General features: G+C 48.1%; 1 protein-coding gene across 3 annotated transcripts in view; it reads right to left on the bottom strand.

The window, feature by feature from the left end:
- The window catches only part of LOC130211239 (unconventional myosin-Ic-like), a 44,537-nt gene that overhangs the window by 13,743 nt on the left and 14,601 nt on the right, over positions 1 to 16,193 (bottom strand). For 2 of the 3 annotated variants that reach the window (XM_056441971.1, XM_056441972.1), the window contains exons 2-9: positions 5,865 to 6,020; positions 5,669 to 5,784; positions 2,812 to 3,010; positions 2,404 to 2,484; positions 1,988 to 2,167; positions 1,677 to 1,775; positions 1,484 to 1,594; positions 147 to 218 (exon numbers count right to left, since the gene is read on the bottom strand). In XM_056441971.1, coding sequence (XP_056297946.1) covers positions 147 to 218; positions 1,484 to 1,594; positions 1,677 to 1,775; positions 1,988 to 2,167; positions 2,404 to 2,484; positions 2,812 to 3,010; positions 5,669 to 5,784; positions 5,865 to 6,020 — 1,014 coding nt within the window. Of the gene's footprint in view, positions 1 to 146; positions 219 to 1,483; positions 1,595 to 1,676; positions 1,776 to 1,987; positions 2,168 to 2,403; positions 2,485 to 2,811; positions 3,011 to 5,668; positions 5,785 to 5,864; positions 6,021 to 14,638; positions 14,736 to 16,193 lie in introns of those variants that run through there. The other variant, XM_056441973.1, reaches the window with a different exon arrangement.

The raw sequence follows: 16,193 nt of genomic DNA, 5'->3' as shown, positions 1-16,193 counted from the left end.
GGTATAATTACACCAAACCAGATGTTACACAGACAGGAAAAGCTTTGTACATACACAGATACACACACAGACACACTCACAGACACACACACACACACACACAGAGACACACACACACTCACAGACACACACACACACACACACACCTCTTCTCCCTTGGCGATGATCTTCTTGTGTGTGAGCGCCTCCGTCAGCACCGTCCCGTTCACTCCTAACAACTGAGGAGGCACAACAGCATTACAACAACAACAACAACAAGTGATGATGATAACTAGTTGAATGGTCAGTAATGGGTAACTAGTTGAATAGTAACTCATGGGTAACTAGTTGGGTAGTTACTGATGGGTAACTAGTTGGGTAGTGACTAATGGGTAACTAGTTGGGTAGTTAATAATGGGTAACTAGTTGGGTAGTGACTAATGGGTAACTAGTTGGGTAGTGACTAATGGGTAACTAGTTGGGTAGTGACTAATGGGTAACTAGTTGGGTAGTTAATAATGGGTAACTAGTTGGGTAGTTAATAATGGCTAACTAGTTGGGTAGTGACTAATGGGTAACTAGTTGGGTAGTTAATAATGGGTAACTAGTTGGGTAGTGACTAATGGGTAACTAGTTGGGTAGTGACTAATGGGTAACTAGTTGGGTAGTGACTAATGGGTAACTAGTTGGGTAGTGACTAATGGGTAACTAGTTGGGTAGTGACTAATGGGTAACTAGTTGGGTAGTGACAAATGGGTAACTAGTTGGGTAGTTACTAATGGGTAACTAGTTGGGTAGTGACTAATGGGTAACTAGTTGTGTAGTTACTAATGGGTAACTAGTTGGGTAGTGACTAATGGGTAACTAGTTGCGTAGTGACTAATGGGTAACTAGTTGGGTAGTGACTAATGGGTAACTAGTTGGGTATTGACTAATGGGTAACTAGTTGTGTAGTTACTCATGGGTAACTAGTTGTGTAGTGACTAATGGGTAACTAGTTGGGTAGTGACTAATGGGTAACTAATTGTGTAGTTACTAATGGTTAACTAGTTGGGTAGTGACTAATGGGTAACTAGTTGGGTAGTGACTAATGGGTAACTAGTTGGGTAGTGACTAATGGCTAACTAGTTGTGTAGTGACTAATGGGTAACTAGTTGCGTAGTGACTAATGGGTAACTAGTTGTGTAGTGACTAATGGGTAACTAGTTGGGTAGTGACTAATGGGTAACTAGTTGGGTAGTGACTAATGGGTAACTAGTTGTGTAGTTACTAATGGGTAACTAGTTGGGTAGTGACTAACGGGTAACTAGTTGTGTAGTTACTAATGGGTAACTAGTTGGGTAGTGACTAATGGGTAACTAGTTGCGTAGTGACTCATGGGTAACTAGTTGGGTAGTGACTAATGGGTAACTAGTTGGGTAGTGACTAATGGGTAACTAGTTGGGTAGTGACTAATGGGTAACTAGTTGGGTAGTGACTAATGGGTAACTAGTTGTGTAGTTACCCGGGCCAGGTATTTGATCTGCGTGTCCGAGGTGATGCAGGCGGTGCCGTCCTCCTCGCCGTACTGCACGTTGCCGAGGTGAAGCACGCTGGAGAGGATGTTGAGGAGCTCCTGAGAGGGGGGGGGGGTATTTATACTCCATCTGGTGTACTAATACTCGTCTGGAGTACTAATACCTGGAGGACACACTCACCTCCACGTCGTCCTCGGTGAAGCCGATCACGCTCAGGGCCTTCCTCACCGTCTTCCAGTCACTGCGGTCGTTGATGGAGCTCACCTTGGGACAGTTACCCTGTGACACACACACACACACAGGTATACACACACATACACACACACAGGCAGACAAACACACACAGGTATACATGCACACATACACACACACATTATCACTCTGAACACACTACATATTCATCTTCTTTTATTTCTTCGTGTGAGGTTCAGCCTTCGAGCTGAGTACACACAGGTACACACAAGTACACACAGGTACCCCCCCCCCCGTACCTTGACCAGGTACTGGTACTGCTGCGCGTTGCGCTCCAGGCCCAGCCTCCGCAGCAGGTCTTCCTCTCCGCCCTCGATCAGCTGGTAGAAGATGTGGAAGTTCCTCTCGCCGTGGTTCTGGTGCACCACCCGGGACTTCTCCAGCAGGTAGTTGATGATGTGGCCCCCGACAGGGGCGCCCTGGGGGGGGGGGGGGGGGGGAGGAGGGAGGAGGAGGAGGAGGAGAGGAGGTACTGAGTGACGAAGGGTTGATGCAACAGGCAGGTCCACGAGGATTTTTAAAAGTCTATTTTAAGGATATTTTCATTATTAAGAAGATGTAGTGTTTTATTCGTGCTGCCCTCCTCAGAGACTTGCAGGTTGTTTTATTCGTGCTGCCCTCCTCAGAGACTTGCAGGTTGTTTTATTCGACTCACCTTGAAGTCAAACTGGATGTCCATGTACTTTCCGAAGCGGCTCGAGTTGTCGTTACGCAACGTCTTGGCGTTGCCGAAGGCCTGGAGACGAGATGGAGGGGGGGTGGGGTTAAGAGGTAGAGAGATAAGAGAGAGAGAGAATAAAGAAGTATTTTACATCATTCTTGGCGTTAATAAACATTTATAATATATAATTCGTCTCTAATAACCAGACAGTTCAGTTGTTCTTGTTTAAGCTCGTGAGGCGTTCAAGTACTCGTATAAAATGCCCGGATAATCAAAAATACGGCGAATGGGAGCGACGTCCAAGTCAGCGGAAACGAAAAGTATCCAGGATATAAATAAATGACTGAATGAACTTGATTATTGGTTATTGGTTATGCCCTGCGTCCTGACTGCCAGGCTCACCTCCAGCACCGGGTTGGACTGCAGCAGCCGGTCCTTGACGGTCTGCACGCGCTCGCTGGCCGGGCAGGTGACGGCGTAGTACTGCAGGATCTTCTTGGACGCCTCCGTCTTCCCGGCGCCGCTCTCCCCCGAGATCAGGATGCACTGGTCCCGCCTCTCGGTCCGCATGGAGCGGTACGAGTTGTCCCCCACGGCGTAGCTGGGGGGGGGGGGGGGGAGGGGCGTTAAGGAAACATGTGGCGGAAAGAACCTTGAACTTAACCCCCTCATTCCTCAGCCGCTGTGTTGATGCGTGCGTGCGTGTGTGTGTCTGTGTGTGTGTGTGAGGGGCGTTCAGGCTCAGGTCTGAGGGGTTCCCTCTATCCTGGTACCATCGTTTGCTTACTTTCCTCCCTCCTTCCCTCCTGTTCCCTCCCTCCCTCATGTTTCCTACCTTCCTTCCTCCCTCCCTCCCGTTTCTTCTCTCCTGTTTCCTACCTCTCTTCATCCCTGTTTCCTCCCTCCCTCCATCTCTTCTGTTTCCTTCCTCCCTCCCTCCTGTTTCTTCTCTCCTGTTTCCTACCTCTCTTCATCCCTGTTTCCTCCCTCCCTCCATCTCTTGTTTCCTTCCTTCCTCCCTCCTGTTTCTTCTCTCCTGTTTCCTACCTCTCTTCATCCCTGTTTCCTCCCTCCCTCCATCTCTTGTTTCCTTCCTCCCGCCCTCCTGTTTCTTCTCTCCTGTTTCCTACCTCTCTTCATCCCTGTTTCCTCCCTCCCTCCATCTCGTTTCCTTCCTTCCTCCCTCCTGTTTCTTCTCTCCTGTTTCCTACCTCTCTTCATCCCTGTTTCCTCCCTCCCTCCATCTCTTCTGTTTCCTTCCTCCCTCCCTCCTGTTTCTTCTCTTCCTGCCTCCCGCCCTCTTGTTTCCTACCTCTCTTCATCCCTGTTTCCTCCCTCCCTCCTGTTTCCTCCCTCCCTCCTTCTCTTCTGTTTCCTTCCTCCCTGAAACATTCGTTCCAGAAGAGTCAGAGTGAGGAAAGGAAACATCAGGCGGAGGAGGAAGAGACTCTGAAAGGTTTCGATGACGTCACTTCTAGCTCCCACAATGCACTGCTTTGTTGTTGACCTACAGGGCTTCCCTCCGTTGCTGCTGACGCTCGAACCTTCAGACAAACCGCGTCACGTCGAGTTCCTGAACAACGACGACTTTATTCACACGGCGCCTTCAGGACACAGAGAAGGGCTGAAACGCCCACGAGAGACGGGAAGAGTTCTACTGCAGGACTCCTGCTGCCAGAGGTCACGTGCAGAGGTCACGTGGAGAGGTGGAGAGGTCGCTTGGAGAGGTTGTGTCCAAAGGTTGTGTGTAGAGGTCGCGTGGAGAGGTGACCTTGTAGAGGTTGTGTGTAGAGGTCGAGTCCTGAGGTGCTGTATAGAGGTCACATGTAGAGGTCGCGTGTAGAGGTGAAGAGATTGTTTGGAGAAGTCACTGTCTAGAGGTCGTGTGTAGAGGTCATGTCCAGAGGTTGTGTGTAGAGATTGTGTGTAGAGGTTGTGTGTAGAGGTCGTGTCCAGAGGTCGTGTGTAGAGGTTGTGTGTAGAGGTCGTGTGTGTAGAGGTCGTGTGTAGAGGTCACGTCCAGAGGTTGTGTGTAGAGGTCGTGTGTGTAGAGGTCGTGTGTGTATGTCGTGTGTAGAGGTTGTGTGTAGAGGTCGTGTGTAGAGGTCACGTCCAGAGGTTGTGTGTAGAGATTGTGTGTAGAGGTCGTGTGTAGAGGTCGTGTGTAGAGGTTGTGTGTGTAGAGGTCGTGTGTAGAGGTCGTGTGTAGAGGTCGTGTGTAGAGGTTGTGTGTAGAGGTCGTATGTAGAGGTCGTGTGTAGAGGTCGTGTGTAGAGGTTGTGTGTGTAGAGGTCGTGTGTAGAGGTCGTGTGTAGAGGTCGTGTGTAGAGGTCGTGTGTAGAGGTTGTGTGTGTAGAGGTTGTGTGTGTTGGTCGTGTGTAGAGGTCGTGTGTAGAGGTCGTGTGTAGAGGTTGTGTGTAGAGGTCGTGTCCAGAGGTCGTGTGTAGAGGTCGTGTGTAGATGTCGTGTCCAGAGGTCGTGTGTAGAGGTCGTGTCCAGAGGTCGTGTGTAGAGGTCGTGTCCAGAGGTCGTGTGTAGAGGTCGTGTCCAGAGGTCGTGTGTAGAGGTCGTGTGTAGAGGTCGTCTCCAGAGGTCGTGTGTAGAGGTCGTGTCCAGAGGTCGTGTGTAGAGGTCGTGTGTAGAGGTTGTGTGTAGAGGTCGTGTCCAGAGGTCGTGTGTAGAGGTTGTGTGTGTAGAGGTTGTGTGTGTAGGTCGTGTGTAGAGGTCGTGTGTAGAGGTCGTGTGTAGAGGTTGTGTCCAGAGGTCGTGTGTAGAGGTCGTGTGTAGATGTCGTGTCCAGAGGTCGTGTCCAGAGGTCGTGTGTAGAGGTCGTGTGTAGAGGTCGTGTCCAGAGGTCGTGTGTAGAGGTCGTGTGTAGAGGTCGTGTCCAGAGGTTGTGTGTAGAGGTCGTGTGTAGAGGTCGTCTCCAGAGGTCGTGTGTAGAGGTCGTGTGTAGATGTCGTGTCCAGAGGTTGTGTGTGTAGGTCGTGTGTAGAGGTCGTGTCCAGAGGTCGTGTCCAGAGGTCGTGTGTAGAGGTCGTGTGTAGAGGTCGTGTCCAGAGGTCGTGTGTAGAGGTCGTGTGTAGATGTCGTGTCCAGAGGTCGTGTCCAGAGGTCGTGTGTAGAGGTCGTGTGTAGAGGTCGTGTGTAGAGGTTGTGTGTGTAGAGGTTGTGTGTGTAGGTCGTGTGTAGAGGTCGTGTGTAGAGGTCGTGTCCAGAGGTCGTGTCCAGAGGTCGTGTGTAGAGGTCGTGAACTCACATGTGAGGCGACACCTCGAAGAAGTTGACTCCGCGGTAGCGCTCCATGTGGTTCTTGTTGTAGATCTCCAGGTCTTTGTACGGGTTCACCGACACCAGAACCGAGCCGATGTACGTCTAAGGGGGGGGGGAGAGTTTCAGAATAAAAGCCTCACGTCACCGTCAGCAGAGGCGCCCTCAGCGGCCGGTGGACTCACGTAGATCAGGTTCTCCTTGAAGCGCTTGCGCAGGTTCTCGATGAAGGCCGCCTCGCTGGTGAAGTTCTCCAGGAGGACGAAGTCCTGCACGCCGACCCGGTCTCTGGCCGTCAGCGCCGACTCCATCATGGCCCGCAAGCCGTCACTGGCCACCACCTGGGGGGGGGGGGGGGGGCATCAGAGACGTGGAGACGGAACAGGAGGACGAGGAGGAAGAGAACCGTGAAGCAGGAGCCCATATGGAACTCAGTGGACACTACGCTCCATGTGGCACCTGAAGGCATCCTGAGACACAAACTTAGAAAATGTTGAATATCAAATAAAAAACCTGTATTGATCGATGGCATCATCTTCTAAATTAGTTAATTGATTGATTGATTGATTGAATCTACAGAACCAAAGCACCAACGACACAAACACCTCGGGCCTCGGAGGAGTAACTCTCTGCAGACCCAAAAAATAAACCGGCAAAAACAATTTGTCGGGGCCCCGAGGCGACGACATCACCCGTTATGAAACTCCTCACATCGGAGGATGAGAGGACGAAGGTTTTATGATGACGTGACAGAAAGGATGAATACAAGGAGCCAAAAACAAGATGCAAGTGTTTAAAAAAAGTAGATTTTAACCTGAAAATTCAAGCTTTGGTCCTGAACTTTGAAAAATTCAACAATGTACCTGAAATTAAAAATTATGAATATTCAAAACTGTAAAAAAATATATATATAAAGATTGAAATTTTAAAATATAAAATGTGCTCCTGAAGAATAAAACAATATATTTTATTAAAAAAGAAAAACTGAATAAAAATTATATTCAACCCAAACAAGACTTTTCATACACTTATTATTATATAAATACAAATATATATTCGTAGTTATAATAATATATATATATATATATTAAATGTATAAATACATATATATGTATTAATATTAAAATAAATATATATTTACATATATATGTATAAATATATATAATATGTTCATGTATTTCTTTAAATATATATATATTAAAAAGAATATATATGTATATATTTGTAATATATATATATTAAAAAGAATATATATATATATATATAATATATCCAATCACTCAACACATTACAAGAAAAATAAATGAATTAAAATGTTCTATAACGTCCAAAAGTTTCCGGAACAGCGACGGAGCCAAACCCAGATGTCGGGGAGGAAGTATCACTTCAACCAAAGAGACCACGTATATATCTAAATATATATCTATCCGTCCTTCAAGAACGAGAAGTTAACCGTCAACACTTACGTGGTCGAGCTCGTTCGCGGCGCGGCCCAGGAAGCCGTTCTCTAAAATAGTGTCTCGGGTTTTGCGCATGAGATTACGAATCTGACCCACGTCCATGTTGAAGGAGCAGCCCGACGGAGCCGACAGAGGAATGAGATAACGCCACCGAGTGTGGCTGGAGCACCGAGGACGGCAGGTGGTGGTGGTGGTGTTGTTGTTGTTGTGCTAAGCAGTACAGTAGTCTCCCTCCCTCAGGAGACCGCGAGGAAGAGAGAGAAAAGGGACGGAGAGACAACATATTAATTAGCGCGAGGGAAAAACACGAGAGAAGGTGAGGAAGAGAGGGAGGAGGGAGAGAGAGAGGGGGGGATGATGGATGAAGGTCGTGACTCCAGTCCTGTATTTAAACTGGACTGGAAAGTTAACGGTACTCCCTGAAATTCCACACAACACCGAACCCATGAAGTCACTTCAACGCCCAGAGAATACACACAAACACTCCTGACCAGCAGGGGGCTCCTCTGGTTGTATAGAAGTCTATGCTTCATGTGTTAAAGCTGCATTCTCTCTCCTGACCACCAGGGGACTCCTCTGGTTGTATAGAAGTCTATGCTTCATGTGTTAAAGCTGCATTCTCTCTCCTGACCACCAGGGGGCTCCTCTGGTTGTATAGAAGTCTATGCTTCATGTGTTAAAGCTGCATTCTCTCTCCTGACCACCAGGGGGCGACTCCTCTGGTTGTATAGAAGTCTATATAGTGACTCTACTTCTCTTGATGTATTCCCTCAGTAAACATTGTAAACATGAGTTTATGTCTCAGTCTCTAGTTTCCAGTCTTCTTCTATACAGCATGATGTCATCATTTATACTTTATGGTCATTTAGAGTCAGACCATGAAGCGGGGGACGCTTTAGGGGCGGAGCTACAGGTGATTGACAGGTCGCCAGCAGAGACGTACGCATCACTAGAGCTAGAGTCAATATTCCTGCTCCCGCTCACGTGTTCCTCACATTTGAGGCTTCAAGTAAACACGGATGTGACTTAGCGCTCACTCCCCCTGGATGACCTCTGGTGACCCTGTTGTTTCACACATCTCCACTGAGAGCACTGCAGCCCTGTGTGTGTGTGTGTGTGTGTGTGTGTGTGTGTGTGTGTGTGTGTGTGTCTTTCTCACCCGTCAATCAAACTATGTCAACCTCCTCGTCTCATGGATTTGAGATACATGCTAACATGCTAACATGCCTGTTTGTCTCAATTGAAACGGGCCCTGCTGCTGCAGCTGGCGCTGTGTGGCCCCCCGTGTGGCGCCCCGTGTGGCCCCCTGTGTGGCCCCCCGTGTGGCCCCCCATGTGGTCCGTGTGGCGCCCCGTGTGGCCCCCCATGTGGTCCGTGTGGCGCCCCGTGTGGCCCCCCGTGTGGTCCGTGTGGCCCCCCATGTGGCCCGTGTGGCGCCCCGTGTGGCCCCCCATGTGGCGCCCCGTGTGGCCCCCCATGTGGCCCCCCATGTGGTCCGTGTGGCGCCCCGTGTGGCCCCCCGTGTGGTGCCCCGTGTGGCCCCCCATGTGGTCCGTGTGGCCCCCCGTGTGGCCCCCCATGTGGTCCATGTGGCGCCCCGTGTGGCCCCCCGTGTGGTCCGTGTGGCGCCCCGTGTGGCCCCCCGTGTGGTCCGTGTGGCGCCCCGTGTGGCGCCCCGTGTGGTCCGTGTGGCGCCCCGTGTGGTCCGTGTGGCCCCCCGTGTGGCGCCCCGTGTGGTCCGTGTGGTCCGTGTGGCGCCCCGTGTGGCGCCCCGTGTGGCGCCCCGTGTGGTCCGTGTGGTCCGTGTGGCCCCCCGTGTGACCCCCCGTGTGGCGCCCCGTGTGGCGCCCCGTGTGGCCCCCCGTGTGGTCCGTGTGGCCCCCCGTGTGGCGCCCCGTGGAGACGAGTCGGCGTCCAGAGCTCCGGGAGTTAAATCAGCAAACCGGACATGAAGATGATTTCCGGCGTATTTCCTCCTCTATACAGGATCTCTCGACTTCCCTTCCTCTCCTTGTGAGCTCCACCCGGTTCCTCCGGTCCACGCCGTCGTGTTCCTCCACTAAACCCACCGAGCAGAGGCTGCCGTCCCAGCATGCAACGCTGCACAACTCATCGGATATCAAAGAAACTTTCTTTCTTTTGATGAATAATCTTGAAATAAGTCATGAATGCAAAAATTAATCGTGGTTATAATAATATCGGCCAGACGTCTCCCAACGTTGGTAAATCCCGTGACCTTCAAATGCACCGCGAGGTCGGCCATTTTCTAAAACGAAGATTAAAGAAGCATCGCCATGTTTTCTTCGACGATTTATTGATATTTAAAAAGAATAAAGACAACAAGAAGCTACATGTTGACGAGACAGAAGATTAAAGGGCCAATAAACCGCTTGTTTACCGTTGAGGCACAGAGCGGCCATCTTGGATTTTCTGTTAGAGTCCCTCATGACACTCGGTATCCATCGTCACCTTTTAAATCACAGCATAGTAGAGACAGCGGTTTCACTGGCTGTGTGTGTGTGTGTGTGTGTGTGAGTTGTATTAACAGCCAATGACGTTGCACATTTCTGAGTTGTCCTGTAAATGCCTCAGAGGTCTGAACATCAACCTCCTGTGTTTGGGTTCATCACAGAGCGGCTACGTCTGTGGGTCAAAACAACCAGCAGATAGACATGAACAGATAGAAACCATCAGATAGAAACTATCAACGAGACACCATCAAATAAAAACTATCAACTAGAAACCATCAACGAGAAGCCGACACATATCCGATGTCCTGTCCCTTTAAGAGGACCAGCTCAGCTTTACTTCTCCAAACTCACCCGACCCCAACCATACCTGCAAACTCATGAGGGTGAAAAAGGTGACAACGGGGGGGGGGGGGGGGGGGTGCAGGTGACTTTTGTTGTTGTTGTTGTCACCACAACCACGTTGTTTGAAGCCTCATTTTATTGTTCTGACCACAACTCTAAATAATGATAATAAACAGTTTAAGAACAAAAGGTCCTCCGCTCTGACTCAGCCCTATAATGATAGTAATAACAAATATACATTGTCATTATATATAATATGGTTAAAGTCATTCATGAACCAACTTCCTTTTTCCTGAACAGTCCTCATGGACTTCTCCCTGAATCTGTTCTGTCTCCACCTGTTTGTCACGATACTCATATTATAACTTCTATACATATTACATACCTGCCATAAATATCATGATACCCCATACCAGAATTCAATACAATAAAAACAATATGGTACCATAAATACGAGACTGGTATATTTATCTATAATAGTAATAAATAAAACATCTGTATGTTTCACTTTTTACCAACTTGTTCAACACTTAACAAATGACAGTAATATGAGTATTAATACAGCCAGATATGAATGAAACTACATGGTTCCATCATAGCATTGATTATACACTATCAGGCCGTTAGTCTCTGACCAGATGATCCACAGTTCATCAGGATGAGCAGCTGGAGTTACACAACTTTACAGACTGAAACATTTCACTTCTGGCATCTTTTTATTTGTTAAGCCGGTCGGTCTCTAAGCTCCGCCTCTTCTCTCGCTGTGAGCTGCGCAGCGCAGTGTGCGCAGACAGCTCGACACGGAGCAGCGCGTGCGCTCTGATCGCTCTCTTAATGAAGTATCGATACTAAAAATATGCTAAATCACATCGTGTTTAACGTACGGGTACTTTGTTAGCATCGCTACACCGTGCAGCGTGACAGCAGTAGATGTAGCGGGCTAACATTCAAGCTAACCTGAACCCCCAAACGCTGAAGACATCTTGACGCTGATTGGCCGAGACGCGACACGGCCATCAAAGATGTTTTATTGCGAAGAGCAACACTTCACACTGTTCTCCGCGTCTCACTGCAATCTCAACGGCAGCGGGCCAGGTGACCCCCCCCCCCCCCCCCAAAACAAAAACTCTTCGGATCCCTACGATTCACGTGGATGACCTATTGAGTTCAAAACGGTGGATTTCACCAAAAGGTGACAAGTTTGCAGGAATGCCCAACGCAGCTCCATGAGGAGCTCCTCCAGCCCAACCTGTCAGTGCACACATGTGCTGCTGACACACACACACACAACACACACCAAACACAACACACACACACACAACACACACACCAAACACAACACACACAACACACACACACACACACACCAACAGCTGACCAACCCTTCTGGGAGCATGTGCAGAATCTTTTAGGGTAAATTATCCGCCCGGCTACACAACAACGCACCACGGCACACAAAACACACGCCACCGGTCGAGGACACGCCTCCAATTCAGGACACGCCTCCGTTTGAGGACACGCCTCCGTTTGAGGACACGCCTCCTCTGAGATCAAACAGATACAAATACATTCCAAAAAGACGCCAAGAGAGGGAGGTGAACAACATCTGTCTCTCTCTCTCTCTCACCTGAGTCCTTGAAGTTCAAGAGCTCTCCCCCCCCCCCCCCTCTCGCCCCTCCCCCTCCCAAATCACCTCAAAACCTGCAAGTGATTCCTAACATGAGTTTTGCCGTGTCCCTCACCAAAGGTCTGTACTTCATGGCTCCTCACCGGCTCTCCAGTGATTTCCTGGATGCCCCCCCCTCCTTCCCCCTCCGATGGTCCGGCTAGAAGAATGTGGCCTCCGGCGGTCCGGAGTCGCTCTTCAGCTGAGAGGTTTGTTTTTAGAAGCTCTCCCTCGGTCCTGAGAGCCAGCTGCTCCGGCTTCTCCTCTTACTGACACACACACACACACACACGCACACACACACGAACGTGTGTGTGTGCGTGTGTGTGTGTATGTGTGCTTGTTGTGTGGGAAAAAATCTGAGGGTAACTTGTAAGTAGTAAATGCAGCCGGAGTCAATAAATAATCATCTATTTGAGCTCAAACTGTTTCCTCCTCCTCCTCCTCTTCATCCTCCTCCTCCTCTTCATCCTCCACCAGACCGGCAGCCAGCAGCATAAGTACATCTCTTAATGCTTCTTATTGCATCAATCTCTCACACACACACACACACACACACACACACACACACCATCATCATTAGCCTGATATCATTACAATGAGTTACTCCAGACAAGTGTTACACACACACACACAAACACACACACACAGACACACACAAACACACACAGACACACACACACACAGACACACACACAGACACACACCATCATCATTAGCCTGATATCATTACAATGAGTTGCTCCAGACAAGTGTTACACACACACACACAAACACACACACACAGACACACACACACAGACACACACAAACACACAGACACACAGACACACACACAAACACACCCCCACAGACACACACACCTCCACAGTAATGAATGTGCTTATGAGCACTCATAGCAGCTGACATGCTACGTGCTACATGCTACATGCTACGTGCTACGTGCTACATGCTACGTGCTACGCCCTGAGAACAAAGAGGAAGACGCCAACGAGTCTGAAATCCACCGTTAGTCAGACGAGCCTTAAAGGAACAGTACGACATTTACTGTGAAATAAACCGGTTGGCTTGCTGACGAATACACGGTGTAAAAGAGGTCTTTAATTCCTCTTTAGCGTCTATCCTGCCAACAACGAAATACATTTTATCTATAGGGCGACTGTGGGTCAGTGGTCAGCAGGTCCGTCTTTCAATCAGGGGGTTGCAGGTTCAATCCCCGCCCTAGTCGATGTGTCCTTGAGCAAGACACTTAACCCTGAATTGCTCCCTGTAGCTGCTCTACGGTGCATGATTGTAAGTCGCTTTGGATAAAAGCTTCAGCTAAATGACGTGTAATAAAAATGTCATATTAGCATCTCCTCAACGCAACAGCATTCCCTCAAGTTTGAACACTTTGTACGTAGATGAGTCGGACGTTTGATGAATAGAACCAGAGCCCCACCCCCTGCCAGCAGAGCCCCACCCCCTTCTATCGATATCGACCAGACTTCTGTTCATTCATCAGCGCTAAAGTATCATCTTTAAACTGAGTTTGGGCGACTGTGTGAGAGTGTGTGTGTGTGTCTGTGAGTGTGTGTATGTGTGACCGTGAATGTGTGTGTGTGTGTGTTTTTGCAGCCTCATGCTGAGGCAGCATATTTGAGCCCCTTGGAGGGGGCGGAGTCTGAGGCTGTCGGACTTTAACCCGTTCGGATCACATCTGAAGATCAGAGAGCAGGAAATAAATGAAGGAGATGACCTTGAAGCTTTGGTCGCCATGTTGGGACCGGCGAACAGGAAGTGATCATATCTAGACAGGAAGTGATCATATCTGGAGTGACGCAGAATTGCCCTCCATGGCTCTTTTAGAGAGAGCTATCAATCACCTGGTGGCCCCGCCCCTAAAGGATCCCCCACTAACGGAATACATCAGAGGAGTCGCCCCCTGGTGGTCAGGAGAGGGAATGCAGCTTTAGCACATGAAGGAATGCAGCTTTAACACATGAAGCATAGACTTCTATACAACCAGAGGAGTCGCCCCCTGGTGGAGTTTGCAACCTGTTTTTTTAATTAATGGTTATTACCTGATTCCCTGAATAACAAACTATTATCATTCTAATAAATCAGCCCCCCCCCCCCACAATACAACATAGCCAATCCGTCTTTACAGCTCGGGGCTATAAAGGGCGCGCCATGAAAGCATGAAGGAGGCGCGTTGCCATGGAAACGGTACAAATATTGCGTCACATTTGCCGCATTGATCTTTTTGGACCGTGGGTAATATATAATGTCTACATAGGAGTGAAGGGTTAATGAGTGCAGGGTTTACCAAATACTGTGCGTGTGTGTGTGTGTGTGTGTGGACGTCAAAACAATAATTATTTAGTTTGCAGCTCGCTCCACGTTGGTGTTCTTTGGGGGAAGAACACAGATTGAACATCACGTTCTTGAGATTAAAAAAAAGAAGGAAAACTTAAATCCTGTCGAGACGTGACCTCGACTCCGTGGGAAATAAGAAGTGGGAGCATGACTTCCTCTCTCTCTCCTTCTTCCTCTCTCTCTCTTTCTCCCCCTCCTCCTAAACTCTTCTTTCCCCTCACTCCTGGTCTGACAGGAGACATCAGTGATGACCCAACACGCCCGATCAGTCATGTGTGGCACAGATACTGACCTGATTATACACAGCGACACTGATTCTGTGTGTGTAAATACAGAGATATATTTATATACATATATAAATATATAAAAATTTATATATATATATAAATAAATTTAGAAATAAGTATATATATATATAGAGAGAGAGAGAGTAATATAAATAAATAAATATATAGAGAGAAATAAATATTTAGAAATACATATGAATAAATATATATAGACATATACATATATATATATATATATATAAAGAAATATAAATAAAGAAATATATATAGAGAAATGTCTTTATATATATATATCCAAATGTATATATATATATATGTATTTATATATTTGTACATATATATATATATATAGACATACTGTGCTGTAACTTCAACCTTCAATCGGTGACGTCATCTCCTCAGGTCATCGGGTCCAAGTGGGCGGAGCCACACTTCAGCTGCACGGCGACCAACAGCAATACGCCTCATGGGACACGCCCACTTCTGACAACTGTGCCGAGATTCTGTCCACCGCCAAACTTTAACCACTTCAACCCCAAATCAAAAAAAGAGACATCCAACATCGGGTCGGAGGTCAGAGGTCACAGGGAAGCTAGCTGTTCACTTCCTGACACGCCACAGGTTCCTTAGTGAGAGTCATCACAACTTCAACCAGAAACACTGAAACCACACGACCGTAAAACTAAACACACGCCGACGGGGAGAAGAGAGGGAACTGAAAGGAGAAGAAGAGAGAGAAGGCAAGAGCTGGGAGGCTGTGATGTCAGAGAGAAGGAATGTGAGACATGTGGGCGGCAAAGAGTCAGGAAGGAGGAGAAGAAGAAGGAGAAGGTATGTGTGTGTGTCTGTGTGTGTGTGTGTCTGACAAAAGCAGCAGGCTTGAAATTAAGTTAATAAAAAGGCATACTGGGACTTTTTGGGTTGTTTGTTTACAATACACACACACACAGAGACACACACACACACACACACAGAGACACACACACACACAGAGACACACACACACACAGAGACACACACACACACAGAGACACACACACACACAGAGACACACACACACACACAGACACACACACACAGAGACACACACACACACAGAGACACAGAGACACACACACACACACACACAGACACACACACACACAGAGACAGACACACACACACCCAGACACACACACACACACACACACACACACACACACACACAGACACACACACACACACAGACACACACACACACACACACACACACACACACACACACACACAGAGACACACACACACACACACACACACAGAGACACAGAGACACAGAGACACACAGAGAGACACACACACACACACACACAGACACACACAGACACAGACACAGACACACACACACACACACACACACACAGAGACACTCCCAGTCCTTCTCACACTCTTTTCCATCGTGGCAGCTCTTTGGTCATGAAGGCATTTCCTGAAGAGTCTGACTCCTCCCTGGAGGCGGAGCACAGAGAGTATATATACACACATATATACATATATATATATGTATATATGTGTGTGTGTGTGTGCGTGAGGCAACACGTCTCTATCGTCTCTATTTTAAACTCGACATGTTGCCGACGTGATTCAACACAAGTGACACGTCGCCCACGACAACGGTACAAGAGTGTGTGTACACACCCACACACACACACAGCACAAACACACAAATATATAATAATATTTAAATAAACAAACAAACAAGAGATTGAGGCATAAAAAAGGAGAAAACAAATCGAGGCCTTCAACATGGACTGTACCCCCCCCACACACACACACACACACACACACGTTATCGGTAAGTTATCTCTGTCTGCATTCCTTCAGGCCTCCTTCTCCTTTCTGCTGCTATCTGGATTCTTCACGCCACATTTACTTCTTCTTCTCTGTTCTTATT

This window comes from Pseudoliparis swirei, chromosome 20 (assembly GCF_029220125.1).
Source record: "Pseudoliparis swirei isolate HS2019 ecotype Mariana Trench chromosome 20, NWPU_hadal_v1, whole genome shotgun sequence".
Taxonomy (NCBI): Eukaryota; Metazoa; Chordata; class Actinopteri; order Perciformes; family Liparidae; genus Pseudoliparis; species Pseudoliparis swirei.
This window is presented reverse-complemented; position numbering and strand designations above follow the sequence as displayed.